The sequence below is a fragment of the Cyprinus carpio genome, chromosome B10 (assembly GCF_018340385.1).
Source record: "Cyprinus carpio isolate SPL01 chromosome B10, ASM1834038v1, whole genome shotgun sequence".
In the NCBI taxonomy this organism is placed as follows: Eukaryota; Metazoa; Chordata; class Actinopteri; order Cypriniformes; family Cyprinidae; genus Cyprinus; species Cyprinus carpio.
Window position 1 is genome coordinate 19,019,571 of NC_056606.1, and position 24,194 is coordinate 19,043,764.

General features: G+C 37.5%; 4 protein-coding genes and 1 pseudogene across 12 annotated transcripts in view; 2 read left to right on the plus strand and 3 right to left on the minus strand.

Annotated features, from left to right (window-relative positions):
* The first annotated feature begins 751 nt into the window (after positions 1 to 751).
* LOC109110673 lies at positions 752 to 2,012 on the plus strand (annotated as a pseudogene).
* Positions 2,013 to 4,484: 2,472 nt separating this feature from the next.
* LOC109110301 (GTPase IMAP family member 7-like) lies at positions 4,485 to 7,160 on the minus strand. Its single transcript, XM_042733032.1, has 2 exons — positions 6,774 to 7,160; positions 4,485 to 5,991 (listed from the first exon to the last, which is right to left on the minus strand). The coding sequence occupies exons 1-2, from the start codon at positions 6,820 to 6,822 to the stop codon at positions 5,219 to 5,221; spliced, it is 822 nt and encodes a 273-aa protein (XP_042588966.1). The 5' UTR covers positions 6,823 to 7,160; the 3' UTR covers positions 4,485 to 5,218.
* Positions 7,161 to 9,835: 2,675 nt separating this feature from the next.
* On the minus strand, positions 9,836 to 12,245 carry LOC109110302 (proliferating cell nuclear antigen-like). Its single transcript, XM_019123359.2, has 6 exons — positions 11,758 to 12,245; positions 11,139 to 11,236; positions 10,904 to 10,971; positions 10,625 to 10,819; positions 10,414 to 10,537; positions 9,836 to 10,331 (listed from the first exon to the last, which is right to left on the minus strand). Exons 1-6 carry the CDS (start codon positions 11,976 to 11,978, stop codon positions 10,255 to 10,257), a joined length of 783 nt encoding a protein of 260 aa, XP_018978904.1. The 5' UTR covers positions 11,979 to 12,245; the 3' UTR covers positions 9,836 to 10,254.
* Positions 12,246 to 12,754: 509 nt separating this feature from the next.
* On the plus strand, positions 12,755 to 20,830 carry LOC109110674 (zinc-binding protein A33-like). 2 transcript variants are annotated; one of them, XM_042733048.1, is made up of 6 exons: positions 12,755 to 17,007; positions 17,078 to 17,173; positions 17,317 to 17,550; positions 18,196 to 18,218; positions 18,308 to 18,426; positions 19,223 to 20,830. In XM_042733048.1, the coding sequence occupies exons 1-6, from the start codon at positions 16,516 to 16,518 to the stop codon at positions 19,765 to 19,767; spliced, it is 1,509 nt and encodes a 502-aa protein (XP_042588982.1). In that variant the 5' UTR covers positions 12,755 to 16,515; the 3' UTR covers positions 19,768 to 20,830. The 2 variants fall into 2 exon arrangements, with proteins under 2 accessions (XP_042588982.1, XP_042588983.1); XM_042733049.1 differs by having other exon boundaries at positions 12,756 to 17,007; positions 18,311 to 18,426.
* A 2,168-nt stretch (positions 20,831 to 22,998) lies between these two features.
* The window catches only part of LOC109110675 (bone morphogenetic protein 1-like), a 34,106-nt gene continuing 32,910 nt past the window's right edge, over positions 22,999 to 24,194 (minus strand). For all 8 annotated transcript variants that reach the window (XM_042733040.1, XM_042733042.1, XM_042733039.1 and 5 more), the window contains 2 exons: positions 23,919 to 24,169; positions 22,999 to 23,824 (listed from right to left, as the gene is read on the minus strand). In XM_042733040.1, coding sequence (XP_042588974.1) covers positions 23,690 to 23,824; positions 23,919 to 24,169 — 386 coding nt within the window. In that variant the 3' untranslated portion in view covers positions 22,999 to 23,689. The remainder of the gene's footprint in view (positions 23,825 to 23,918; positions 24,170 to 24,194) is intronic.

A 24,194-nucleotide genomic window follows, 5' to 3' on the forward strand; every position in this document is an offset into this window, starting at 1 on the left:
TTTTTAATTAACTTTGTACCTGAAATGGAGTATTATAAATAAATCAAATGTTTAAGTGATGTTCAATGTGATGCTGCTTTCTCTCACACACTCTCTCTCTTACTTTGTCTATGCACATCTATACTCTTATATTCAGAGGTGATTATGGTGATCCACCCATTTTTAGTGTTCAAAAAAATCCTCACCGCATTTTCACTTTCAGTTACTGCAAATGCTTACCAGAAAAACTTTGTAAAAATATGTGTCTGAAGTTTTGTGGTTATTATATATATATATATATATATATATATATATATATATATATATATATATCTATTATATATATATATATATATATATATATTTGGAAACTTAAATAAAGGTCAGCTTCTAAAATGTTTTAATTTTACATAGCTAAGGCTCAACAGTGAGAATCTCTGAAACATTTATAACTTTGAGCATGTTTCAGAGGCTTACTGATGTTATCTAAAATAGAGCTGTGATTTAGAGCACAGCTTTAACTCAACTGGTGGTACTAGCAATAAGTGTTTTAGGTCTGATTCCAAGGGAACACATATTTTAATGTAAATGTATTTTGAACTAAAAATGTTGTTTATTAATTCATGTTAGCTAATGAGGTGTAAGTAAATACCTAACTGTAATTAAGAGGTATATGGAGACATCATCCAAGAGTTCATGTATGATTTTATTTGTTCTGCAATGTGGCCATGTTTCTCAGAGGTATGTAGAAATATTTGCACATTTTCAGCCGATGTTCGGAAAGAAAATGGAGGAAAATCCTGTTGTAGTTCTGGTCAGTGGCGATGCTAAGACATCAACAAGGCCAAACAAAGTAACAAATGAAAAACCTGGAAAAGGTTCTCCATCAAAGTGGAAGGAAAGTGTAATGATTTTTTAAAAATCTGAAGCTAAGCGACGTGTTGCATCAATACGTTTCTGGCTAAATGCCTTTGCCATGGTAATATTTAAATCAGTTCAATAGTTCACAAAAAATAAAAAATAAAAATAATTAAAAGTTCTTTGTACTTTGAACCAGTAAAGTAATTTTAGATATTGTATGTATGCCAACACATTCTCCATGAGGTGGAGATAGAAAGACTTTAGACAGCAGATTTTAACTGATGTGACATGTACCAAGATCTCAGATGAGGATAAAAAAAAGTACTGGATGAAAAACAATGGACCTATTTTACAAGTGTACAAACCAGCAAAATCTAGATCTAAAAGAGTCCACTTTTTATTAGAGCAGATATGATGCAGTTTAAACCAAAATTAAATTAAAATTTTTGTATTGTTCAATCAAATTATCAATTCAGGCGATTTCTTTTGACATGCAGCATTTTATTTTATTTTATATTTAAGGAGGTAACCAAGCTGCTATCAATGTTAAAAACCCGAAGAAATTAAGGCTTTTCCATTGTGCTTGGGACAGACGGGAAGTGAAAAGAGTGCTACTGGAAACAGCATCCTAAGAAAGCATAATTTTGAATCATATGCCAGTTCTGTGCCAGTAACACAGGTGTGCCAGAGAGCAGAGGAAGCTGTTTGTGGAATCAAAATCAGAGTCATTGACACCCCAGATTTATTTGATAAAGATCTTAAAAACCAACAAGAACAGATAAAGAAGTGCAAAGAGCTCACTCAGCCAGATGTGTATTTACTGGGGATGGAGCTTGGCTTTTACACAGATAGGGAAAGAGAAATAGTTCAGAACATACAAAGAGTGTTTGGTGCAGAAGTGGTAAAAGAAACCATTGTTCTGTTCACTAGCAAGGAGAAATTAAGAGGGAAATCTGTAGCAGAGTACATTAAAAACACTGACACACATGCAAGAGCTGATCAGAACCTTTGGGTCAAGATGTCATGCATTTAACAACAATGACCACAATCCTTCAATGGTTGAAAGGCTATTAGAGATGATTTTGGAAATGAAGAAGAAAAATGGAAATCCTGATATAGAACTCTACTCATTTTGTAAGGAATCAGAGAAAAAAGACTGCGGAAATCAGTAGACACTGGCAACTGATTCACTGTCTTTTGTTCTGTGCTAGTAGTTTGATTTAAAAACATAAATTCATTTTTGCTACAATCAAATAATACACAGTACATCGGTGCAATGTTGCATGTATTATCAAGTGTAAGTACAAATAAAGATATGTATTTTCTTAAAAAATGCTATTCGTGCACTACCGTTTCATATAGTGAACACTTATTCATTAACTATGACGTTTCCCTCAATAAATTCCTAATGTGCTGCTTATTAATAGTTAGTAAGTTAGTTGTTAAGTTTAGGTATGGGCAGGATTAGGGATGTAGAATAAGGTCATGTAGTATAAGGCACTGATATGCTTAATTAGTACTAATAAATGGCTGATATTCTAGTAATATTTATACTAATAAGCAACTTAAGAGACTGCAAAATAAAGTGTTACCGAAACAACTATAGGTCAAACAAACAAAAAACTCTGAAACTCACTATGAATGGCATAGAAAAAAATGTCATCCTTTGCACATCAAAATACCATATTTTCATGTATTAGTCAGAGGTAAAATGTTTTAATTTGGTCCCATAAGTCTAAATACATGTTTGTGATGTTTCAAGATACAAAGTTTTTTTTTTTTTTTTTTTCTTTTAAGGTGATGGCAAGATTTTTTATTATAATTAAGATTCCTTTTGAGAAAAAAACTAAAATATTTTTTTTCCTTGTAAGAAAACACTGAAGAATTTCTTCCTTCTGAGAAACATCCTGCCTGATCAGAAGACATACAGGTGTACTGTTTCCTTTTCTGATTGTTGTTATGCTCAGCGGGGTTTCTTGTTTGTGTTCTAGAACATAGTTTACATAATCATACCATAAGTTGTTCCAAACCTGTATGAGTTCCTTTCTTGTGCTGAACACAATAGAAGATATTTTGAAGAACGCGGAAAAAAGCTGACGGTCTCTATTTAATTCCATAGCATGGACAAAAATTCTAGAAGTCAATGTCATAAACACTGTGACATTTATGGTAAAATAATGGTAGATGTAGCTGCCAGAAATTCACAGTAAAAAATATGGTAGCCACATTTTAGATTTTACAGACTTAACTAAAATTCACAATAAAACCCTGTATTCCACTGATGTAATGTTAATATACAAACATATTTAAGTACTAATATCTGTTTTTAACCATTGTAATACACTGACAACCACCAAAAACAAGTTATGATGAAAAAGTCGCATCAGTCACAAGCTGAGGAGGAAAATACTTATATATGGTGCATACAGTGTCATTCACACAAAACACTAAACACCATCATGATAACACACGATACTGAAATAATACATTAAACATTAGATGTAAGATAAACCCCCATTATGTCACGATCTCTAGCTGGAGTGCCCGTGAGCTTCATTAGAGGGCACTCCATTCCAGACTCTTGCCACTTCACCGTGGACTTCATTTCCCATAATCCTTTGCCAGGACTCCTCATTAATTGCACTCACCTGTCTCTCATCACCTCATCAGTCTCGCACTATAAAGGTTGCACACATCCACACACACTTTGCTGATTATTGTTTAGCCTCTACCCTGTTCCTTGTATCCGTGTTTCTTTGCTTTGCCTTGCCTCGCCTCCTAGTTTTTGACCTTGGACTGTTTATCTGGTTTTTGATTGTTTTGCTGCCTGCCCTGACCTTTGCCTGTTTCGGATTCCTCTTTGTCTTTGCCTGGGACATTATTGTTTGCTGGTACTGGACTCTGCCTGTTTGACCACTCTCTATAATAAAGCCTGCATTTGGATCCTCAACTCTGTTGTCACAACGCCTCCTTCATAACACATTATACATTAAATGTAATTACAGTTATTCCCCATATATGTTATGGAAACTTGCTGTAAACCACTTAATGTGTTTTTACTGTAGCATTTTTACAGTCTTTTACTGTTAAAATCACGATTATCATCTTTTTTGCTTTTCTTATAATTTTTCATTATGCTATATTATTACTAAATATTTAATTTATCCAAAATCATCCACTAATACTGTCACTCAAAATCTGATGTGAAGTGAATAAGTTCAGATCAATGAGGCCTAAAATCAACCAGTTCCAAAACAAAACCTGCAATAATTGAAAGAAAACAATTTGACAAAAAGACTGAATCCAAGATGTGGTCATAATATAGCATAATATGCGATTTACCAGCAATTTTAAAAAAGGATTTTCAGCACAGCACAAAGGTTAAAAACCTGTTTTCTAAGAACTAACAGAAATTCCCGGGGAAACTCACAATGTTAAATGCATTCAAACCAAAAGAATAAAATAATAAAATAAAAAAATAAAAAATACTGAATTAAAACATCTTGAATGCAAATTAAACGGTTCTGGACAAAAAGGTCTAGCAAATGCATAAATGTACAAATGCACATTTTCTAGCAAGTCAAAAGCCAAAAAAAAAAAAATTCCTTAGATATTATTGCTTTAAAAATCATGTTTTTTGTTTGTTTCTTTTTTAAATCTGTGATTTATTTTTAATGGTCAAAAAGGGATGTGCAAACACATTACATTTAAAAACATCCACAGTTCTTGCTTTCACAGTATAAACATTTTACATTTATATACAGAGGATGACTGCTTCTTAGCATACCTTAAAATACAATGGAAAAACTATTGTTATACAGAGTACTCTGAAGAAATGTAATCTTCAACAAGAAAGAATGGTAAAGACAGTGATTCATTTATGTCTACAGTAGTAAAGACTATTTTTTTTTTTATAAAATCTAAAAATATTATAATTACAGTATATCAGGCATTTAATTAACGGGTAATCTTATGTATCACTATACACTTTCTAGTAGATTCCCTGCCTGAATTGGATTGACTGTTAATATCTGTTGTATCTGGTTAAACCAAAATCTTAGTATTTATGCATAAATCAAAGGTCTTCAGATGCAATCAGTCCCAACATCACATTTAGTAGTTTAAACATATCATGACTGAATGCGTTAGTTCAGTTAAAGTCTCTGAAAACAATTCAGAAACTAAAAAAAGAGCTACAGAATACAGTGCCTTCATATTAGAGAAACAAGATTCCATGTATAATTATTCATGCTGCTATGTGCTGCACAGTCAAATTAAAATAACATCATATTCCACCACTGTGTAACATCACATAAATGAGTTGTGTTTATGTTCAGAAGTAGTTTTCATATTACACATCTTCCTAAGATGTCTTGTTTTAGTTTATTTTATAACCATAAGTGTCGCTATCAAGAGCGGCCTGTTCATGAAGGCCCTCCATCAATACTTGTTGGAACAAAGCAACTCTGTTGTCAAGACTCCCAAGAAAGCTAAACTGATATTCTAGAAGCTCTGCTACCGCTCTCTCCACTTTCTGTTGCTGAATCTTTTGTTCTGCTTCTATAAACATTTCCTGAGTGAAGCATTCTCCCCCATTTGCTGCCACCATTTCATCAATCTTCTTAATTAATCTCCTCACTTGGACTCGATTCTTGATGTCAGAGTTATCAAAAACAACATATCTACTACCACAACTCTGGATCACTCTACGGAGTTCTGCATGGCCGGTTTTCACATAGTCTTCAACTGTTTGACCTCTGAGTGCATCTCCATGAGTGAAGACCACTATCATGTATTTTGAAGCTTCTTCTCCAAAGAGCTCTTGCAGGGCCTGGACTGATCTTTGCTCCTCAATAGTGAAACGGCCAATTTGTATAACCAGCAGGAACGCGTGAGGACCTGGTGCTGAGACCTGTATACATCTCACTATTTCTCTTTTGATGAGGTCTTTTGATTTGCTGGTATCTAAGATTCCAGGTGTGTCAATCACATAAATCTCTCTTTGGTCACAGACCATTGCTTTTTTGCACTGCAAAGTGACAGAGTTTGCACAAGGGCTTGATTCAAAAACCTTTCTGCAAAGGATAGTGTTTCCCACAGCACTTTTTCCCACTCCAGTCTTCCCAATCAATACTATGCGAAGCCGTGGGCCTATGAAAACAGCAAAGGATGAAAAATAAAATAGATAATGAAACATGTACAGACAAATTCAACTGCCCTGGTGGATACAAAGACAGAGCAGGGGATGCCTGAGACATTGTATAAAACTGAGTTTTGCATTTTAAGCCTGGCCCATTATATCGTATCACATTAATGCACATATAAGCTTTATGATGCATATGATGCTTTATGATGATATATATATATATATATATATATATATATATATATATATATATATATATATATATATATATATATATATATATATATATATATATATATATTTGATGTACATAAAAACTATATGAGTTATATACTCATCACATATTAATACTCATCCATCCAACTGTATTAATAATCATATCACACTTATCTGACCTTCAGCTTTGGTTGAAGTTAACTTACTATTGTATTTTTATGCATATTTTGATGGTCCCTTTTACATATTCTGTTTACTGTAAGTAACATTGCATCTACACACCTACTAACTCTCATTAGAGTGTTAGTAGAGTATTAGTTACCTGGTGGGGCTAGGGTTAGAATAAGCTCACATGTACTTGCAAAGTTACTTATAATCAGTAGAATGTCTGTTAGGACACCATCACAATAAAGAGTTAGCAGATATAAATCAGACAATCTATTAATACTCTAATGAGAGTTAGTTGACATGTAGGTGCAGAGTTACTTGTTGTCAACAGAATGCTTTAAAGGGACCATCAAAATAAAGAGTTATCAACAAACCAAGTCAAAAATTTTTGCACACAACCTACCTCGCGGAATAGAAGAGCGGAGACAACATAGGCACTTTGAACAGTTCATTTCCTTCAGCAACAGTTTCTCTTCACAGCCACTGAAACTTTTTTGTGTGTGACCCTATTAGTACCAGAATTTTTTGACGCCACTCTTTTTTTTTTTTTTTTTTTTTTTCATTTGTACATAGCTAGCTTTTACTTTCATTTGATCACTTTACTTTCATTTGATCCTGCTTTGCCTCATGACAGATAACCAGAGGTGTTTCTTGCAACCTGGTGAACAGACTGGAAATTCAACATGCCAAAAGGTAAAATACAGTTGTTAGTTTGAGTTTTTGATCAGCTTTTTAAAGATTTTGTTCTTTTTTTCTTAATGTCTAAACATTCTTTATATTCTCTGCCAGTTTCTATATTTTACTTCAAAATTATCTATTACATTTAATTGGGAGAAAACCATTTTAATTCTTCATAGGAGAAAGTTTCAGACGGTGACAGCGTTGTCAAATGCCTGATAGGAAACACCATGCTTAGATATAGCTGCTTCCAGCCAGGAAAGTCCATGTATCAAAAGTCACTAGGAAGAACGAGGGATGAGCTACTCTACATCATAATGAATGAATGAATGATGCATTTATATAGGGTTTTATTGTGTATTGCAGTACACCCAAAGCACTTTACAATCATGCGCAGGGTCTCTCCTCAACCACCACCAGTGTGCAGCATCCACCTGGATGATGCAACGGCAGCCTCAGTACAATGGCGCCAGTGCGCTCACCACACACCAGCTACAGGTGGAGAGGAGAGAGAGTCATAGAGCCAATCAAGTGGATGGGGATTATTAGGAGGCTATGATAGACAAGGGCCAATGGGGGGAATTTGGCCAGGACACCGGGGTTACACCCCTACTCTTTATTTTTAATTACCACAGAGAGTCAGGACCTCGGTTTAACGTCTCATCCGAAGAACGGTACTTTTTGACAGTATAGTGTCCCCATCACTAAACTGGGGCGTTTGGACCCACACAGACAACAGGGTGAGCACCCCCTGCTGGTCTCACTAACACCTCTTCCAACAGCAACCTAGTTTTCCCAGGTACTGACCAGGCTCAGTGGGCAACCTGTCTTGGGCTGCAGAGTGATATGGCTTTGGCACCATATAAACACCCCAGATCTTTTCTGGAGACTATGCCAAAAACCAGAAGCTAACACTATAGAGGAGATAAAGCCATCATGCAGGTCCACGCATGTTCCTTCTGGTACTCCATGATAAACAGCTCTCCCGAGAAGAGGTGGAGATGATTAAAGGAGAGATTTGGAGAGAAAAAGACAAAAAATATTACTGTAGTGTTGATCGACAACAAAGAGACGTCAAGACAGTCCAGCAACATAGAGGATATGAACCTCAAAAAGATTTTACATGAATGTGATGAGAGAATCCAGCAAAGATACCACAGACTCAGACCTAGTCAGACAGCTATTGATACATATTACAAAAACATCAGAGAAACTAGAAGTTGATCCTGGCAGGTAGACTTCTACAAATGGAAAACATTCGGTATTGTCTTGTGCATTGTTCACAAAGCTGATTTCTGTCTTTTTCCCTAAATTTCATCATTATCCTATAGATTACATGAAGACATGAACAAGCATGTTCATCAGAAGGAAAAAGATGAGACAGAACGACTAACAATGCCAGGTAATGCTTACCTATGTTTAATTATCTGAAATTATTCATATTCTAGAATCTAGGCCAACTCCCAAATGCTGCACTGAAAATGTTTTTTAGAAAAGTAAACTTACGTTCAAATGTTTAAGATCAGTATTTGGAAAGAAACTGCTTGATTGTGCTCATAGGTAGCATTGAAAATAACTTAAGAGAGACTTTGAAGCTGATAAGACCCTCAAAAAGATTCTAGATGAGTGCAAGGAAACAATTTATGTTTACAGGAGTAATGTGAAAGGCACTGAGCTGGTCAAACAGCAACATGCAGGATAAGCAGGAATCATAGAAAAACTGAATATATCAGTTACAAATCAGCTCAGTGTTTGACTGATATTGTGCCATAAAACAGATTTTGTTTAATACATATAAAAGAGTTATAATCAGTGTACTGTCTAGTGTAACCAAAAGATGGTGCAATAAACATATGTAACAAAACCGCCTATATCCTTCATGCAATCTTACTACTTTCATGAATCTGAAATAAATCACTGTTCAAATATATTCTTTGCTAGAGTTTCTAGTAAAAGGCTGTAATAGAAATAATAGATGGAAACTGGAGTTCAGTAAACTTGTGCACAAATTTCTTTTAGTCAATTTTACTCATTATCCACAGATATTCAAATTGTACAGATTATTTTAGATTACTGCATTAAGACAAACATTTTACAAAGCATGCAATGAAGAAACAAAAAGCCAAGAACAGCTGTTATCCAGCATACTAGTGACTCCGTGTTATACCAGATTTCGGACAACCCCTTTGCTCTCTTAAATAATACAAGTGTATTTTTCATTTTCATTTGAAGGTCTATATTGTCATTTACATTACGTTTTATTATAATCCAAACTGCTTACTTGCAGCTCACTCATACATTACCTGATCATTACAAATCGGACAATATTCAAAAAAGCGTGAGTTGACTCCAGAAACGCGCGGAATGCATCATAAACAAACGTTTCAGGGTTCCGTTTTAAGATTGGACTCAAACCAATTTCTTGAGCTTCATTCAAATGCAAAGAACCTTGTCTTATAAATGGAAATGTTCCTCTTGAATGCTATTTCTGAGACTTCCTCAAGAGAAAGAACTAACTTTCCTTTTTATAAAACAAGTCAAAAATTATATATATAAAAAAAGGTTGTGCAAACATTACACTGCAGTAAAGTCTGCTACTCTGGCTCCCTCTAGTGGCCAAACTAAGTTCACGTTGTTCCAAATAGAATACTCAACACTTTTAGAACATTGCATTTTACAACTAGATTTTAAGTTTTGTATTTAATATAATTTAATAAGATTTAAACAACCTTCTTTCTTTTAAATATCAAGTGCATTATGACCTAAGAAACACACAGAAGAGAACCATCATTACAAAAACTTTTATTAATGGTCGACTGGATGAACTGTGTCCAATAAGCATATTTACATAATTATCTACACACTGGAATGAGCAGTTGGACAAAAACCTTAAGTGGAGTCAAGAAGAAAGACGAGCAAAGACCAAGAAAAGTAGACTGAACCAAAGTTGAGTCTGTGCAAGCTGTCTTTAACAACTCTAGAATCAGCGCCTGGTAAAGCCAAATACCAAACTACTATTGTTTAAGTGTGCCCGTATATCTGCCAATCACAAGGCTTAGATGGCTACAGAATTGTGAATCCATTGAACTGGAAACCACCACAGACACAAAGTAGAAAAATGCATTTTTCCAAAACATCTATTGAAAAATTTCTGATATGCAGACCAAAACTCTGCCGATGACAGATTTCAGTCTTGTACTTTGGATTTAGGATGTTTCTTCATCAATCTTGGGTGCCAGGTAGTATTTGACGTGTCCCATGTCTGCAATCTTGTACTCAACCACTGCAAAGGAACAAAGGACAGTCATTTAAATTGTTTCAACTCAAAAACTGATTTAATATGGGCATGAGAGCATTTATCATACCTAGCGGAATGTCTGCAGACATGCTGAGCGTGACCGTCTTGGACAGAGGAGTGGCCTTGGTGAAAAAGTTCAGGTAGTTCAATGCAAAGATTAGCTGCACTGGCTCATTCATCTCAATTGTCACCTGTAGGGAACAAATAATACTTCATGACATACAAACTCACACAACTGCCATTTGTTGGTAATTTTGCCGATGTTAAAAGAATGTTACCGCTTCATCCTCCTTGTCGACATTGCTGGTCTGTGAGAGCTTGACGTTGCCTGTGCCCAGCTCTCCACTAGCAGAAAACTTCACACCATCCTTGGCGCAAGAGATCATGACAGCATCCCCGATCTGTGACAGATCCCTGCAGATTCGGGCAAATTCACCAGAGGGCATCTTCACCACACAGCTGTATTCCTGCTCCTGGAGTGAAAAAGAGAAAGAAACAATTAAAAAAATAAATAAAAACATGCACATTCATATCAGTATTTGTAAAATAAGTCTTACTGGAATGCCAAGCTGCTCCACATCCAGATCCATCAGTTTCATCTCATAGTCGGACACTTTCTCCTGATCTGAAAACACATTCAAAGTTCAGAAAGCGCTCTATTATAACTCACAGCACACTATCAATAACATATAGATAGAAAAAAAATAGATAAGGCATAGGTACATTGCAACTCCTTTTTCCTAGTTTTAGATTAAATATGTAACTAAGTGTAATAAAGTCTTGTGAACTCACTGAGTGTTTCAAAGACGAGCGCCAAAGAGTCCGCATTGTCTTCTGCCCTAAGTGTGATGATATCTTCATTTCCAGCGCACTTCAGAATCTTTGACATGCTAGAAAACAAGAAAATAAAATAAAACACTCAGTTTTGGCACTTTTATTGAAACAGAACTGCATTCTGAAAAAAAAAAAAAAAACAATTTCCCTTTTAAAACTATTATTATACACTCGAATATTTGACTGTCAGTTAACAATTATTCACGTCTTTTTTTTGACGAAGTTTTTATTGTCTTATTATGAAGTCATATTGTCATTCAGCAACCCGGCTCTTTTTCGCGCCAACCAGCTTGAGCGCGGGTAAATGACGTCACGCTCAGCAGTGAGGGGAGAATGCAGGAAACACTCTACGCGCCAAATAATACTAAACCTTTTTGAACTGCAATTATTTGGGATAAATGAAAACAGCATTTCAACAATACCAATAATCGTGAAAGGAATAAAACCCATTTATACATCTTACAAATGGCGGGCTCCTCCCGCAGCCGGGCATGAACGGACATGTTCAGCTTTCACGATCTAAGCGGTCACATGGCAAATAACAATAAACTCGCATCATTTCCATCAGTAACGTTACCTGCTCAGATTGACACCCATGGCCAGGTTTCTGTCGCAGCGGTAGGAGTCGAACCCATCACTCCGGAGCGTGAGCTGCACCAGAGACACATGAGATGAATCCATGCTCTGCAGCGAGATCCCCGAGGAGCTGACATCCCAGCAGGCTTCGGTGATGAGGTCTTTCAGAGCCTCCAGAACCTTCTTAAGGATTGATCCTTGAACGAGACGTGCCTCAAACATTGCGCTTCTTTTTTATGGGAGGAAGAAAAAAGTTATCTAATTCCTGTTATGACACAAGCGCAGCCGGGCTTTCTGCTTGTCTTCGAGTGCAGGAACGCAGTAATTTAAGACTATCGGAGTGTTTTAGCAGTAGCACGTACAAATCCAAAGACTGTAAAAGAAACACAGGAGTATCTGTCCCGTCTTCTCTTCTCTCGAGGCTCTGAATGTAACTGCGCGCGCTTTTGCTGGGACTTTCATAAACTGGTCCACTCTTGCCTTCGTCATTTCCTGTGACGCTGGACTCCTCCTGGAACACGGACGGAAGTGCAGCCACTGACCACAAGAGGGCGTCATTTTATACGCGTTTAGTTGAGTTCCACGTGAGCTTGTTTTGTCAAAGCGGTAACTAACAATTAGTACTAGTTATTATTGTTAGTAGTAGTAGTAGTATTTTTTTTTAATGTTTAAAACGGAAATTTTTATAATTATTTCTATTTATTTTTCTTATTGTTTGTATCTGTAATTTTATTTAAAGATTATATAGGAAATGATTTAATGTAATGCTTCTGCAATGTGACATGAATATTGAAAACTTTGAATTTTGAACTGCAATAATTGGCCACAAGAGGGCACCATTTCCAACGCCAATTATTTATTTGAGCATTTTTGTGTGTGTCTGTGTGTTATTGCAGTAAACCGCAACGAAAACAGCATAAAATAAACTTCCATCAACTACATAATTAATATGATGTCATAAAAGTGTATAATAATTAAACAGCTTTAGATTAAATATATCAGTTTAGAATAGAATATAATAGTTTTTTTATTGTCATTGTACAGCTGTACAAAGAAATGTTTTGCTCTCACATTGAAAGTACACACATACATACAAAAATTTTCATTTAACAAAATGTAAACAATGATACAGAAAAAGTAAACGGTGCAAATGTAAAGACAGCATACCACACCAGAATGCCATGGGAAAGTATGCTTCCTACTGAAAAGTGGTAAAAGGACACAAGCAGCTGCTGAGACAGGTTAGTTTTCCTCATCCTCAGAAAGTACAGCCTTCTTGATGCCTTCCAGGGATGTTGTGTTAACAGTCCATGGGAGGTCCTGGGAGATGTGTGTGCTAAGAAATTTAAAGGTGGTCACCCTTTCCACCATTTCTCCTCGAGTGTAAAGAGGGGCTGGGTCCTCTTTCTGTTTCTGGAAATTGATGATGACCTCCTTTGTTTTGGAGGTGTTGAGTGCCAGGATGTTATTGATGCACCATTCTGAGAGTTCAGCCACCTCCTCCCTGCTGGCAGACTCATCACCATTTGTTATTAACCCCACCACAGTGATGTCATCTGCACATTTAATGATTGTGCTTGTACTGTGGGTTGGTGTGCAGTCATGGGTGTATAGTGAGTATAACAGAGGACTCAGCACACAGCCTTGTGGAGCACCAGTGCTGAGAGTCAGAGTGGTTGAGTGATGTCCCCCCAGCCTGACAGTCTGTGTGCGGTTTGTTAGAAAATCCTTTACCCAGAATCATATGTAATCACTGACACCCAGGTTAAGCAGCTTGGTGATCATTCTGCTGGGAATGATAGTATTAAATGTGGAACTAAAGTCCACAAACAACATCTTTACAAATGATCCCGGGGGCTCTGAATGATTCAGCGCGGTGTAGAGAGCTATGTCGATGGCATCATCAGTTGAACTGTTAGCTCTGTATGCATACTGATGTTGATCCAGGGTGGAAGGAAGTGATGATTTAATCTGTCTGAGTACCAGCTTCTACAAACACTTCATCACAGTGCAAGTGAAAGCCACAGGTCTGTAATCATTAAGACTGCTGATAGCTGGTTTCTTGGGGGTGGGCACAATGGTGGCAGACTTGAAGGAGTTGGGGACAGTGCATGTTGACAAGGAGAGGTTGAAGATGTTACAGAAAACCTCTGCCAACTGATCAGCACAATCTCTGAGTGCCCTTCCAGGAATGCCGTCTGGACCAGCGCCTTTCTGGGATTGACACTACGGAGCACTTTTCTGACCTCTGCTGTACTCACAGAAGGTGCCAGGCTGTCACTGGATGGTAACAGCACATACTCAGTCTCATCCGTGCTGACATCAAAGCGGGCAAAGAAGTGATTTAGTTCCTCTGCCACGAGTCGCTTGTGCTGCTTTTATAATTAGCGAGATGTTGGATACCCTGCCAAACTCTCCGAGGGTCTCCATTACTAAAGTGGCCTTCAATTTTCTGCCTGTAAGCTGCTTAATATATCATAATTTATACAAAGTTATAAAAGTGCATGTACAATAATTATATTAAAATAGGTTGAACTATATAATAGATGAACTATGTGTATGTGTGTTATGAAAGTGCATGTATAATAATTATAATATTACAGAAGAACTTTCACAGTGCAGAACACTATATAAGAGGTATGTTGTTACCATAAGTTATCTGTTTCTATGAAAAAATTAAGTAAAAAAAACAAAAATCAACTAGGCCAACATAATATGTGGCTAATTATAAACGTGTATAATAATTATACATAGATTTAGATTAACTATATTATGTCAGTTCAGAACACTGAGAAAACGGATAAATATGATGCATTGGACAATTAGTTTTTTAACATTTTATACAAAGTTATAGAAGTGCATGTACTAATTATATAAAAATAGGTTGAACTGTATTATAGATGAACTATGTCACAGTGGAGAACACTGCTGACACTTTGAGACATGTCACAACAGCTATTGTTATGCATTCTCCTGCATTAGATGCTGAAAGCAATCTACAGAATGACATCAAATTGTGTGTATATAAGCATTCCTCCATAACATGTTCTAACACACACAGAGAGTAGGGAATATTAGATCATCTGTTCAAGTGTGCATGATAAAGCTATTGGAATGGGATCAAATGGTGATTCAAGAAATGCTGTTGACTCACACGAATCAGAGAACAGTTCAATCACTGTCCCATCTTGCAGGCAGAATCCTCAACCACAGGGCTTACCAGCTGGTTCCTAGTGTGGGTTTCTTGCTTTCCCACTTTAGCCCCAAAACTCCTGAACCCACCCAACTAAAGTGGGGTGGAATTTCCCAATGCTTGTAAACAACTGTAAAAGAGTCTGATTTAAAAGCCCCTATCGTGACTGCCAAGTTTCCTGTGAAGATTGCGATACCACTGCTGCAGAGTTGACCTAAAACCCGATTCTGAGTCACTCTGAGCCCTCAAGGCTTTGACTTTGTGTTTCCCAAGAGACACTACACATCCATCTGTGTTTATTCAAAAATCCGCTAGGCTGTTCTTCTCTGTTTTAAATTATAGCTGTAGCGCCATCTTTGTTTTTTTTCTGGGAACTTGGAAGAGGGGCAGGATATATGGAAATGAACCTTAACAATATGAACAGGAAGGAAGCGTAGGCCGATCAGTCCTGGGGAACATTGGCAGGGAGTTCAAGTCCAATGCTTTCTTTTCGGCTTGCAGTCCCTTGAGATTACAGAAGCCACTGCTGCAGGCATGTGCAGACCACAATGGCACTTTCAGCTAGATAAACAACTGTCTTAGCAGTAGTCCAAAATGAGCTATTTTACACTGAAATAATACTAAATGACAATTTGGTTATTGTAATAAAGGATCAAGAGTCACTTTATTGTCAATCAGGAGAGAAAACAAGTTATTGCTTTACTGAGGCATGCAATGCAGGAAAACACAACAGCCCTTACAAAAGAAGAGAATACTAGCATTCAGGTTGAAATAATTAAAAGAAAATAAATAAATAAAATATTAGAAAAAAAAGTTGTGGAAAGAGACCAGATTTTGATAAATAAAATAAGGCATTAGAATATATAATATATATAATATATCCGTGGGTGCAAGAGCAGTAGGTTGTCTGTGTAGCAACAATCAAATACAATAATTAAAATGTAACTGGGTGGAATTTGGGAGACAAAACACTGATAAATATATCAACTGAATTAGCCTTTTAAAATAAAATTTTAAAAAGTAACTGGGTAGAAAAATATATTTGATGCCTCAAAAATGATCTTTTCAAATATTTAATAAACTTATAGCTATTCCTAATGAAAGTTAAAAACAAAAGCAGGGATGCAAAGTAGGGCACATCTGGTTTTACTCACAAAGCTTTTTGTGCTGACATACGCACAGGCATATGGAGGGGATTAAAAGGTTTTGGATTAATACCAGGTTACTGTGTTTGTGCAATAAAGTTTCTTATAATGGAATTCATGGGGACCAATGCATAGATGAGGCTTTCTCTAAAAATAAACAGTGCGTGTCTAGTTTCTCAGTTTCCTGACTGTAGGTCTGACGTCATGTTGAAGCAAAGCAGAGGGGACGTGCAACTCCAGCCAAGTTTCGGCAGGATCAAGCCTGAGACAAGAGCCGCCCCCTCAGCTCCCCCTATCCTTTCTCACAGTCATCAGGAAAGACAGGGCCAGAACTCTGAGAGAGCAGGGAGAGAAGAGACGAAGAGAAGAACAGTACAGAAGATCACACTAGATGTCCAACAATCGTCTCCCATAAGACAAAATGGACAAGCAAAAACTGAGGGCTGAAATCAGTCCTCGAGTGTCCAAGAACTCTGCACAGCGCCTAAGCAGGGATCTCACCTGCTCCATCTGCCTGGACCTGTTCAAGCACCCGGTTTCCTTGCCCTGTGACCACACTTTCTGCGAGGCCTGCATTACGAGTTATTGGAGCGGCCCTCGTGGAAAAGGCCAGGGTGGATCTGGTTCCTGTCCTCAGTGCCGGAAAGTCTTTCCAGGCCAGAGCTACAGACCCAACCGCATTGTGGCCAACATCGTGGAGAGCTACTGCCAGGGAATCGAGGAGAGTGGGGGTCGTCTGACCGGGTTGTCAGCAGACACGGTTCCTCCGAACCCACTTTGCAGCCGACACAGAGAAGAGCTGAAGCTGTATTGTGAGGAAGACCAAGAGCTGGTGTGTCTGGTGTGTGGGATCTCTCAGGATCACCGGGCTCACACGCTGGTGTGCGTGCAAGATGCACAGCAGAGATATCGGGTAAGAATCAAAGACACGTTTTCTAACTTCCTCAGCTAAGCTGAGAGCTCATTGTGTTTGTGATGAACAGGCTTCCCTAACCACTTCAGCAAATGCTCTTCAAAAGGAGCTCAACACTGCTCTAGAGTGTGAGAGAGAAACTGAAAAGGAGGTGAAGAAACTGAAGGTAAGAAGAAACTAAACCTCATGCACACTCTCCAATACTAATCATATAATCAAGGTTCCAAAAGAATGTTTTTGCAGTGATGCCATAAGAAGAACCACTCTGAGGCAAGACATCACCTCATATTCTCTTGTTTTTGTACCCAGGACCACACTGCGGATCTGAAGCAGAGAATCGAGGCACAGTTCAGTGAGCTTCACCAGTTCCTGTACCAGGAAGAGAAACTCCTGCAGGTTAAGCTGAAGACGGAGGAACGGCGAGAGCTGATAAGGCTGGATGAGCACAAGGCCCTGCTCAGTGTGGAGATATCACGCCTGCGCAGAGCTATGAATGACATCGAGGACAAACTCAGTGAACAGGATCCTTACACTCTACTCAGGGTGAGAGCAAAGCCACACGTCACACTGACAGATATCTGCAGAACAAAAGAGACCTAAAGACTTTTTATTTTCAGTAGGAGGTGGTGATTTGGGGTGAAACTAGAGCGTCAGATTGTTGGCAATGGGTGTGCATGAAGAGACCTGATACAGTTAGATACTGCAGTAGAGGAGGAATACCTTACAATCAGTTACACAGAGACTTTCAGACCTCCAGTGATTTTTGTTTGAATGGCAGAATGTTAATTGCATTATAAAAATAGATTCTTGAGATGCAATGAAAATGTTATATATAATATAATCATACAAATGATACTAAACATTTTAAGTAATGTATTAATGATGTAAAACTATACATTTGAAATCTGAAAAGAAAAATATACATTACATATATCTTAAATAATCACTTCAGTAGTTAACTGCTCTGTGGGATATCACTTGGGTCAACACAGGATACAATGTAATGATCTCACCCTTGCAATAGGAAGATAATGCCATTAGTGCAGCAGAAGGGGATTTTCCAGAGTCGCGGATGAAAAAATGAGGTGTAGCTTAGTTTCAAACACTGATCTCATGTGGAAAACTTCTGTCCCTGCCTCTCGAACTGAGCCAGTTTCATCATTCTCCTTTTTCCTGTCTTTCTTGCAGAGTATAAAGGGCCTGCTTCAGAGGTGAGTGACCTCTATGGATCTGTTACAATTAATATTTTCATGAGGAAGTGCTTGAATTATTTTTGTGTCTGGGCTTGTGTTGTTTTAAGCAGGCAGCCACCGAAGTTTGAGAAGCCGGTGCTGACACCACCCAGACTGTGTGAGGGCCGCTTTGCTGGGCCCCTGCAGTACAGAGTGTGGAAGTCACTGAAGGGAAGCATCTATCCAGGTTTGAGAATGATCCTAAATGAAAAATGAATTAAATATGAATTTTCACATGTTGAATCAAGCTGTGTAAATAAACATTAAAGGACTAACGCCAATAAAGGAATAACCAAAAATGCTGAAAATGTTCTTACCTTTAAAAATGTAGTTTGTTTCTTCATTGAAACACAATCGGAGACATTTAGCATTACATCCTTCACTCACCAGTGGATCCTCAGCAGTGAATGGGTGCCAACAGAATGAGAGTCCAAACAGCTGATCAAAACATCACAATAATCCACACCACTCCAGTCCATGTCTTGTAAAGTGAAAATCTGCATATTTGTAAGAAACAAATCTACCATTAAGACATTTTTAACTTTCAACCGTCACTTCCAGGCAAAATACCAGTCCAAAATCCAAAATAATAAGAGCAAAATGATTTAATTATTATGGATTATATTATAGTTTCATAATTTTGCCAGGAGTTGGTTTGAAGTTAGAAATGTATTAATGTTTTTTTTCTTCTTACAAACGTGCAACTTTTCACTTCACAAGACAGGAATCGATGGACTGAAGTCAGGTGATTACTTGTGGATTATTGTGATGTTTTTATCAACAGTTTGAACTGACGGCACCCATCCACTACAGAGGATCCATTTGTGAACAAGTGATCTAATGCTAAATTTCTCAAAATCTGTTCAGTTGAAGAAGCAAACTTATCTGCATCTCGTATGACCAGAGGGTAAATAAATTTCAGCAAATTTTAATTCCTGGAATGCATGAACTAACTCTTCTTTGCTGCACTGTTCCCTTTCTAGTTCCCTCAGCTATCACATTTAACTCCAAAACAGCCAACCCCTGGCTCAGTCTTACATCTTCGCTTACCTGTGTGCGCTACCAGACCTTTAACAACACAGTGCAGGACAATCCACAGCGATTCAACGCCGCGCTATCTCTCTTGGGCAGTCAAGGGTTCACTAAAGGCCGCCACTACTGGGAGGTGGAGGTGTACAGCAGCACCGTGTGGACCGTGGGAGTTGCTCGTGAATCCGTCTCGAGAAAAGGCGTCATCAATACCATGCCTGCCAATGGCTTCTGGACACTCTCACTATCGTATGGAGTTCAGTATATGGCCGGGACGTCTCCACCAACATTGCTGTCTTTAGAAGAGCCACTGGCGAGGATCGGCGTGTATCTGGACTACAAAAGAGGCCTGGTGTCCTTCTACAATGCCGAAAGCATGACGCACCTCTACACCTTCAAGGACATCTTCACCGAGACCCTCTACCCTTATTTTAACTTGGGCTTCCTGGATAAAGTGCATGAAAATGAGCCTCTTAAAGTGTTCCTACCTAAAATCTGATTTTTTTTTCATGGTTTCTTTAATAATGTTAATATTTCTTTTTCATATAAACACTAGGCTGGACCTGGGCATTTTAAGTTAATACTGTTTGTTTCTGAGACTTGCCATTTCCAAAAAAAGAAAAAAAACTTTAAAAAAATGACATGCAAAATTGCATTTGGCTATACTGTCTTAACATTACAGTGGGTTAGTGGAGGCACATGAAGATGAAACAAAATCTTCAAAAATGGTGGAAACCATGGCTTATGACCCTTTCCCACATTAAAGGATTTTAATTTAGACTACCAGGCATGTTACCCCATTACCTGGCAGATATCATATATTCTACATGTTTCTGTGATATTTGATTTTATAAACAAAGGGGTGAGGATTTGGCTGGTCAGCATGGTCAAGCCAGCCCCTGCTGGTAGATGTCGTAACTACACTGTTGTGAAAGCATAAACCTTTTTTTCCCCATTGACAGTCATTCAAAATTGGCTGTGTATTTTAATATTTTTGGCAAGCAACATATAATCATAAAATATACATAAATATTTCAGTATAGTGGATGTTTAACCAGTAACTGATATTTTTTAGATGATCCTAAAAGTGGACTTAAATTTTACTCTATGTAATTCATTTGATGTCACATCTCAGGACTATCACTAGTGAGGGGTTTATGCATGTTCTTGTGCCATCAGCCAATTAAAAGATTTATTAGGACACAAGCATACTTCCACTTTCACCGAGATAAATGGGAATGCTAACACATGTGTTATGGACCTTACTGTCTACATGGTCCTCATTCAAATCCTGCAGAGAAAGAGAAAATATACACTAAGTCATAGGATGATAGGCAGTCTACAGTCTAAAATCTACAAGACTAATGATTTCATATTATTTTGATACAAACATGTACAATCCATAAAAAAACTGATTAAAAACCACCAACAAAATGTTCTGCTTCATGTTTACTGTCTGTGAAATATTTAACAATCTTTACCGTCTCATGCAGTTACCATCACTAACCAAAAGATGGTGCAATTGTACTGACGGAAAGACTGAGAGCGCTACCCACGCTAACTGACTGAATCAGCATCTAGTTATCTCATTTTCGCCAAATCTCTTGTTTTCCAACTTTTTTATAATTATTCGACACATTGACTTAACCAACAAGTAGCGTGAGTCATTAAGTCTTTCAGAAAACTTACACCGCACAATAAATAACTCTGATCTGTGTCCCAAGTCTTGGCTATATTGAAGGTTATGACTGTAGTAATAAAAACCCTGCAATTGCAATGCGCATTAACTACACGATTTGTTTAAAAAAGGATATAAAATATACGACGTTTAAACATGTATTGTGAGGTATAACTATGCAGGTCGAACTGAAAAACGTTAGATTGTTGTTATATATATATATATATATTGTGAGGTATAACTATGCAGGTCGAACTGAAAAACGTTAGATAGAACTGAAAAACGTTAGATTGTTGTAACTGAATACAAAGTTTTTGTAACATTTCAAAATGTGAAACTTTCATATATTCTAAATTCATTACATGTAAAGTAAAACTATTTTTTTTTTTTTTTTTTTTCTTACAGCTCATGAACGTCAAAAATCCAAGTAGGCTATCTCAAAATATTAGAATATTTACATTTGAGTTTCATTAAAAGACCATCACTACAGTATAAATTCCGGGTATCTCTTGTTCTTTGAAACCACAATAATAGGGAAGACTGCTAACTTGGCAATGGTCCAGAAGACAATCTTTAATTGACACCCTCCTCACAGAAAGTCATTACTGAAAGAGGTCGCTGTTCACAGAGTGCTGTATCAAAGCATATTAAATGCAGAGTTGGCTGGAAGGAAGAAATTGGGTAAGAAAAGGTGCACAAGCAACAGGGATGACTGCAAGCTTGAGAATTCTGTCAAGCAAATCCGATTCAAACACTTGGGAGAGCTTCACATAGAGTGGACTGAAGCTGGAGTCATTGCATCAAGAGTCACCACGTCTTCAGGAAAAGGGCTACCAAGCCACTTCTGAAACAGAAACAATGTCAGAAGCATCTTACCTGGGCTAAGGAGAAAAAGAGCTGGACTGTTGCTTGGTGGTCTAAAGTCCTCTTTTCAGATAAAAGTAAATTTTGTTTTTTATTTGGAAATCAAGGTCTGGAGTCTGGAGGAAGACTGGAGAGGCACAGAATCCAAGCTGCTTGAAGTCCAGTGTGAAGTTTCTGAAGTCAGTGATGATTTAAGGTGCCGTGACATCTGCTGGTGTTGGTCCTTTGTGTTTTATCAAGTCCAAAGTCAATGCAACCATCTACCAGGAGATTTTGGAGCACTTTATGCTTCCATCTGCTGACAAGCTTAATGGAGATGCTGATTTCCTTTTCCAGCAGGACTTTAGCACCTGCCCAAAGTTCCAATACCACTTCCAAATGGTTTGCTGACTATGGTATTACTGTCCTTGAGTGGCCAGCCAACATGCCATACCTGAACCCCATATGGAATCTATGGGATATTTTCAAGAGAAAGGTGAGAAACAGTCGATCCAACAATACAGACGAGTTGAAGGCTCAATAGTGCCTCAGCGGAGCCACAGGCTGATCGCTTCCATGCCACACCTCACTGATGCTGGAGTTTGTGCTAAAAGAGTAATGAGTGCATAAATGAACATACTTCAAAAAACTTGAACTTTTCTGTTTTGCAAATCCTTTTTTTTTTCAATTGATCTTAGGAAATATTTAGTTTTATTAATACTTTTACTTTACATGTAATCAATCTAGAATATAGGAAAGTTTCACTTTTTGAAATGTTACAAAAAATGAATTTTTCATGATATTATAATTTTTTTAGATGCACCTGTATATATAAAAGAAAACTTCAAAAAAGTGAGTTTTAAGAGAGGATTTAAAGACATTTTAAAATTATACATGTCTAATATGGTTATGTTGATAAGCTTAAATGTGTCCAAAATCTCTTTAAAACTAGTCAACAGACCAGCCTGACCAAGCTAGGAAACAAAAACATTAACAAATCATAAAGATAAACAAACAAATTTGTTGTTAGCCAGGTTGGCACATTAATACACATTGGACTATAATAGGTTAAAGTTTCAGGACTACCATAAACTAATCATCACAAACATGTCGTTTCGAAAGACAAAGATTTCTGATAAAGTTTGTTCTGTGTACTCATATACCACTCAATCCTAGCTCATTTTATACACAGTCAAAAGAACGATAAAATAAATGTCATCTCATATGTTTATTAGTCGCATTAACATTTTTGTCTTACAACTCATTGCTTCAGGTGGACAATTCAATGTCATATAATTTAAGTCTAGTAGTCTGAATAATCATGTACAACTCTCATGTAAAAAATAATGCTAGAATTGCTTTTTACAAAAGGTATAATCCTTGTTGTAATTATCAATGAATGATATTTTATATATTTCCAAACTCAATTACCGCCAACTAGATGTGTGGCAATAAAGTATTATGATTGTGCATGTCATTATTTCATTTTATATTAAAAGAATCATCTAAAAGTCTTTTAGATTCTAGCCTTTGAGTAAGTGAAGAGATCTCTAGGAGGCAGAAGTGCATCAGGGACATGTTGAATCTAATTTATCCTTCCTCGTTAACTTGCAGTCAACAAAGCTCTTCATACTGATAATATTGGCCACTCAGATGTTCCATTACTTATAGTTTTCAATTGATCCTTTGAAGTACGACAGGACAAATTATGTTGCCATATCCCTACATCAAGCTTGTCCTCCCAGCTTTTCGAAGGGGTTTGATACCACTATGTCGTCTTCTTTGCAGTCTGGAGGGGCGGGAACATGGGGCCTCGGGTGGCATCACTAACACAGGTGTGCAGGAGGTATTAGGGGCCCCTGGCTGCTATGTTCTCCAGAGCGCTTATGTCATGATGAACTCACTTACTAGTGTGCAAGGTGTCCTGGAACTTGGTGCTTGTGTACCGAACATGGAAGCCTTTCTTGTTGATGGTGTCATCTGAGTGGAACTGGATGACAATTGCATCACCAGCTGAGTAAATCTCCTCTGGTGGCTATAAATGATAAAATTTTTGAGACATATAAATTGTTGTACTGTAAAATGTATAGGCATTTTAAGCATAATGATTGCTTATGTTTTTGCTTTACCCCAGACCCACAGTAACGTCCCAGCCTGGGCGCTTTGACATCAGCGCCATCAAACAGCTCCACGTAATCATAGCCGCAGTCAGCTTCCTCCTCAGTCTCAAAGGTGTGGAAGATGAGCTCCACCCCATAGCCCTTCTCTGCTGAGATCACCCACTGGCAGTCTGAAGCTCCGGGATAGTTGTTGTCACCAAACTGTGCATGGGAATACAGATCCTTGGTCTTTGTCTCTGCCTTCAGACTTCCGCCACACTCTGAGAACAAGAGTTATTATCATTA

Coding starts and splice junctions, on each gene's coding strand:
- LOC109110302 (XM_019123359.2), bottom strand. CDS start 11,978: ATGTTTGAGGCACGTCTCGTTCAAGGATCAATCCTTAAGAAGGTTCTG. Junction 10,972..11,138: donor GCTCGTCTTTGAAACACTCA/GTGAGTTCACAA, acceptor ATGTGTTTTCAG/ATCAGGAGAAAGTGTCCGAC. Junction 10,538..10,624: donor TCGACAAGGAGGATGAAGCG/GTAACATTCTTT, acceptor TGTTCCCTACAG/GTGACAATTGAGATGAATGA.
- LOC109110674 (XM_042733048.1), top strand. CDS start 16,516: ATGGACAAGCAAAAACTGAGGGCTGAAATCAGTCCTCGAGTGTCCAAG. Junction 17,174..17,316: donor AGGAGGTGAAGAAACTGAAG/GTAAGAAGAAAC, acceptor TTTTGTACCCAG/GACCACACTGCGGATCTGAA. Junction 18,427..19,222: donor GAAGGGAAGCATCTATCCAG/GTTTGAGAATGA, acceptor TTCCCTTTCTAG/TTCCCTCAGCTATCACATTT.
- LOC109110301 (XM_042733032.1), bottom strand. CDS start 6,822: ATGAACTGTTCAAAGTGCCTATGTTGTCTCCGCTCTTCTATTCCGCGA. Junction 5,992..6,773: donor CCGCTCTTCTATTCCGCGAG/GTAGGTTGTGTG, acceptor CTGTTTTCATAG/GCCCACGGCTTCGCATAGTA.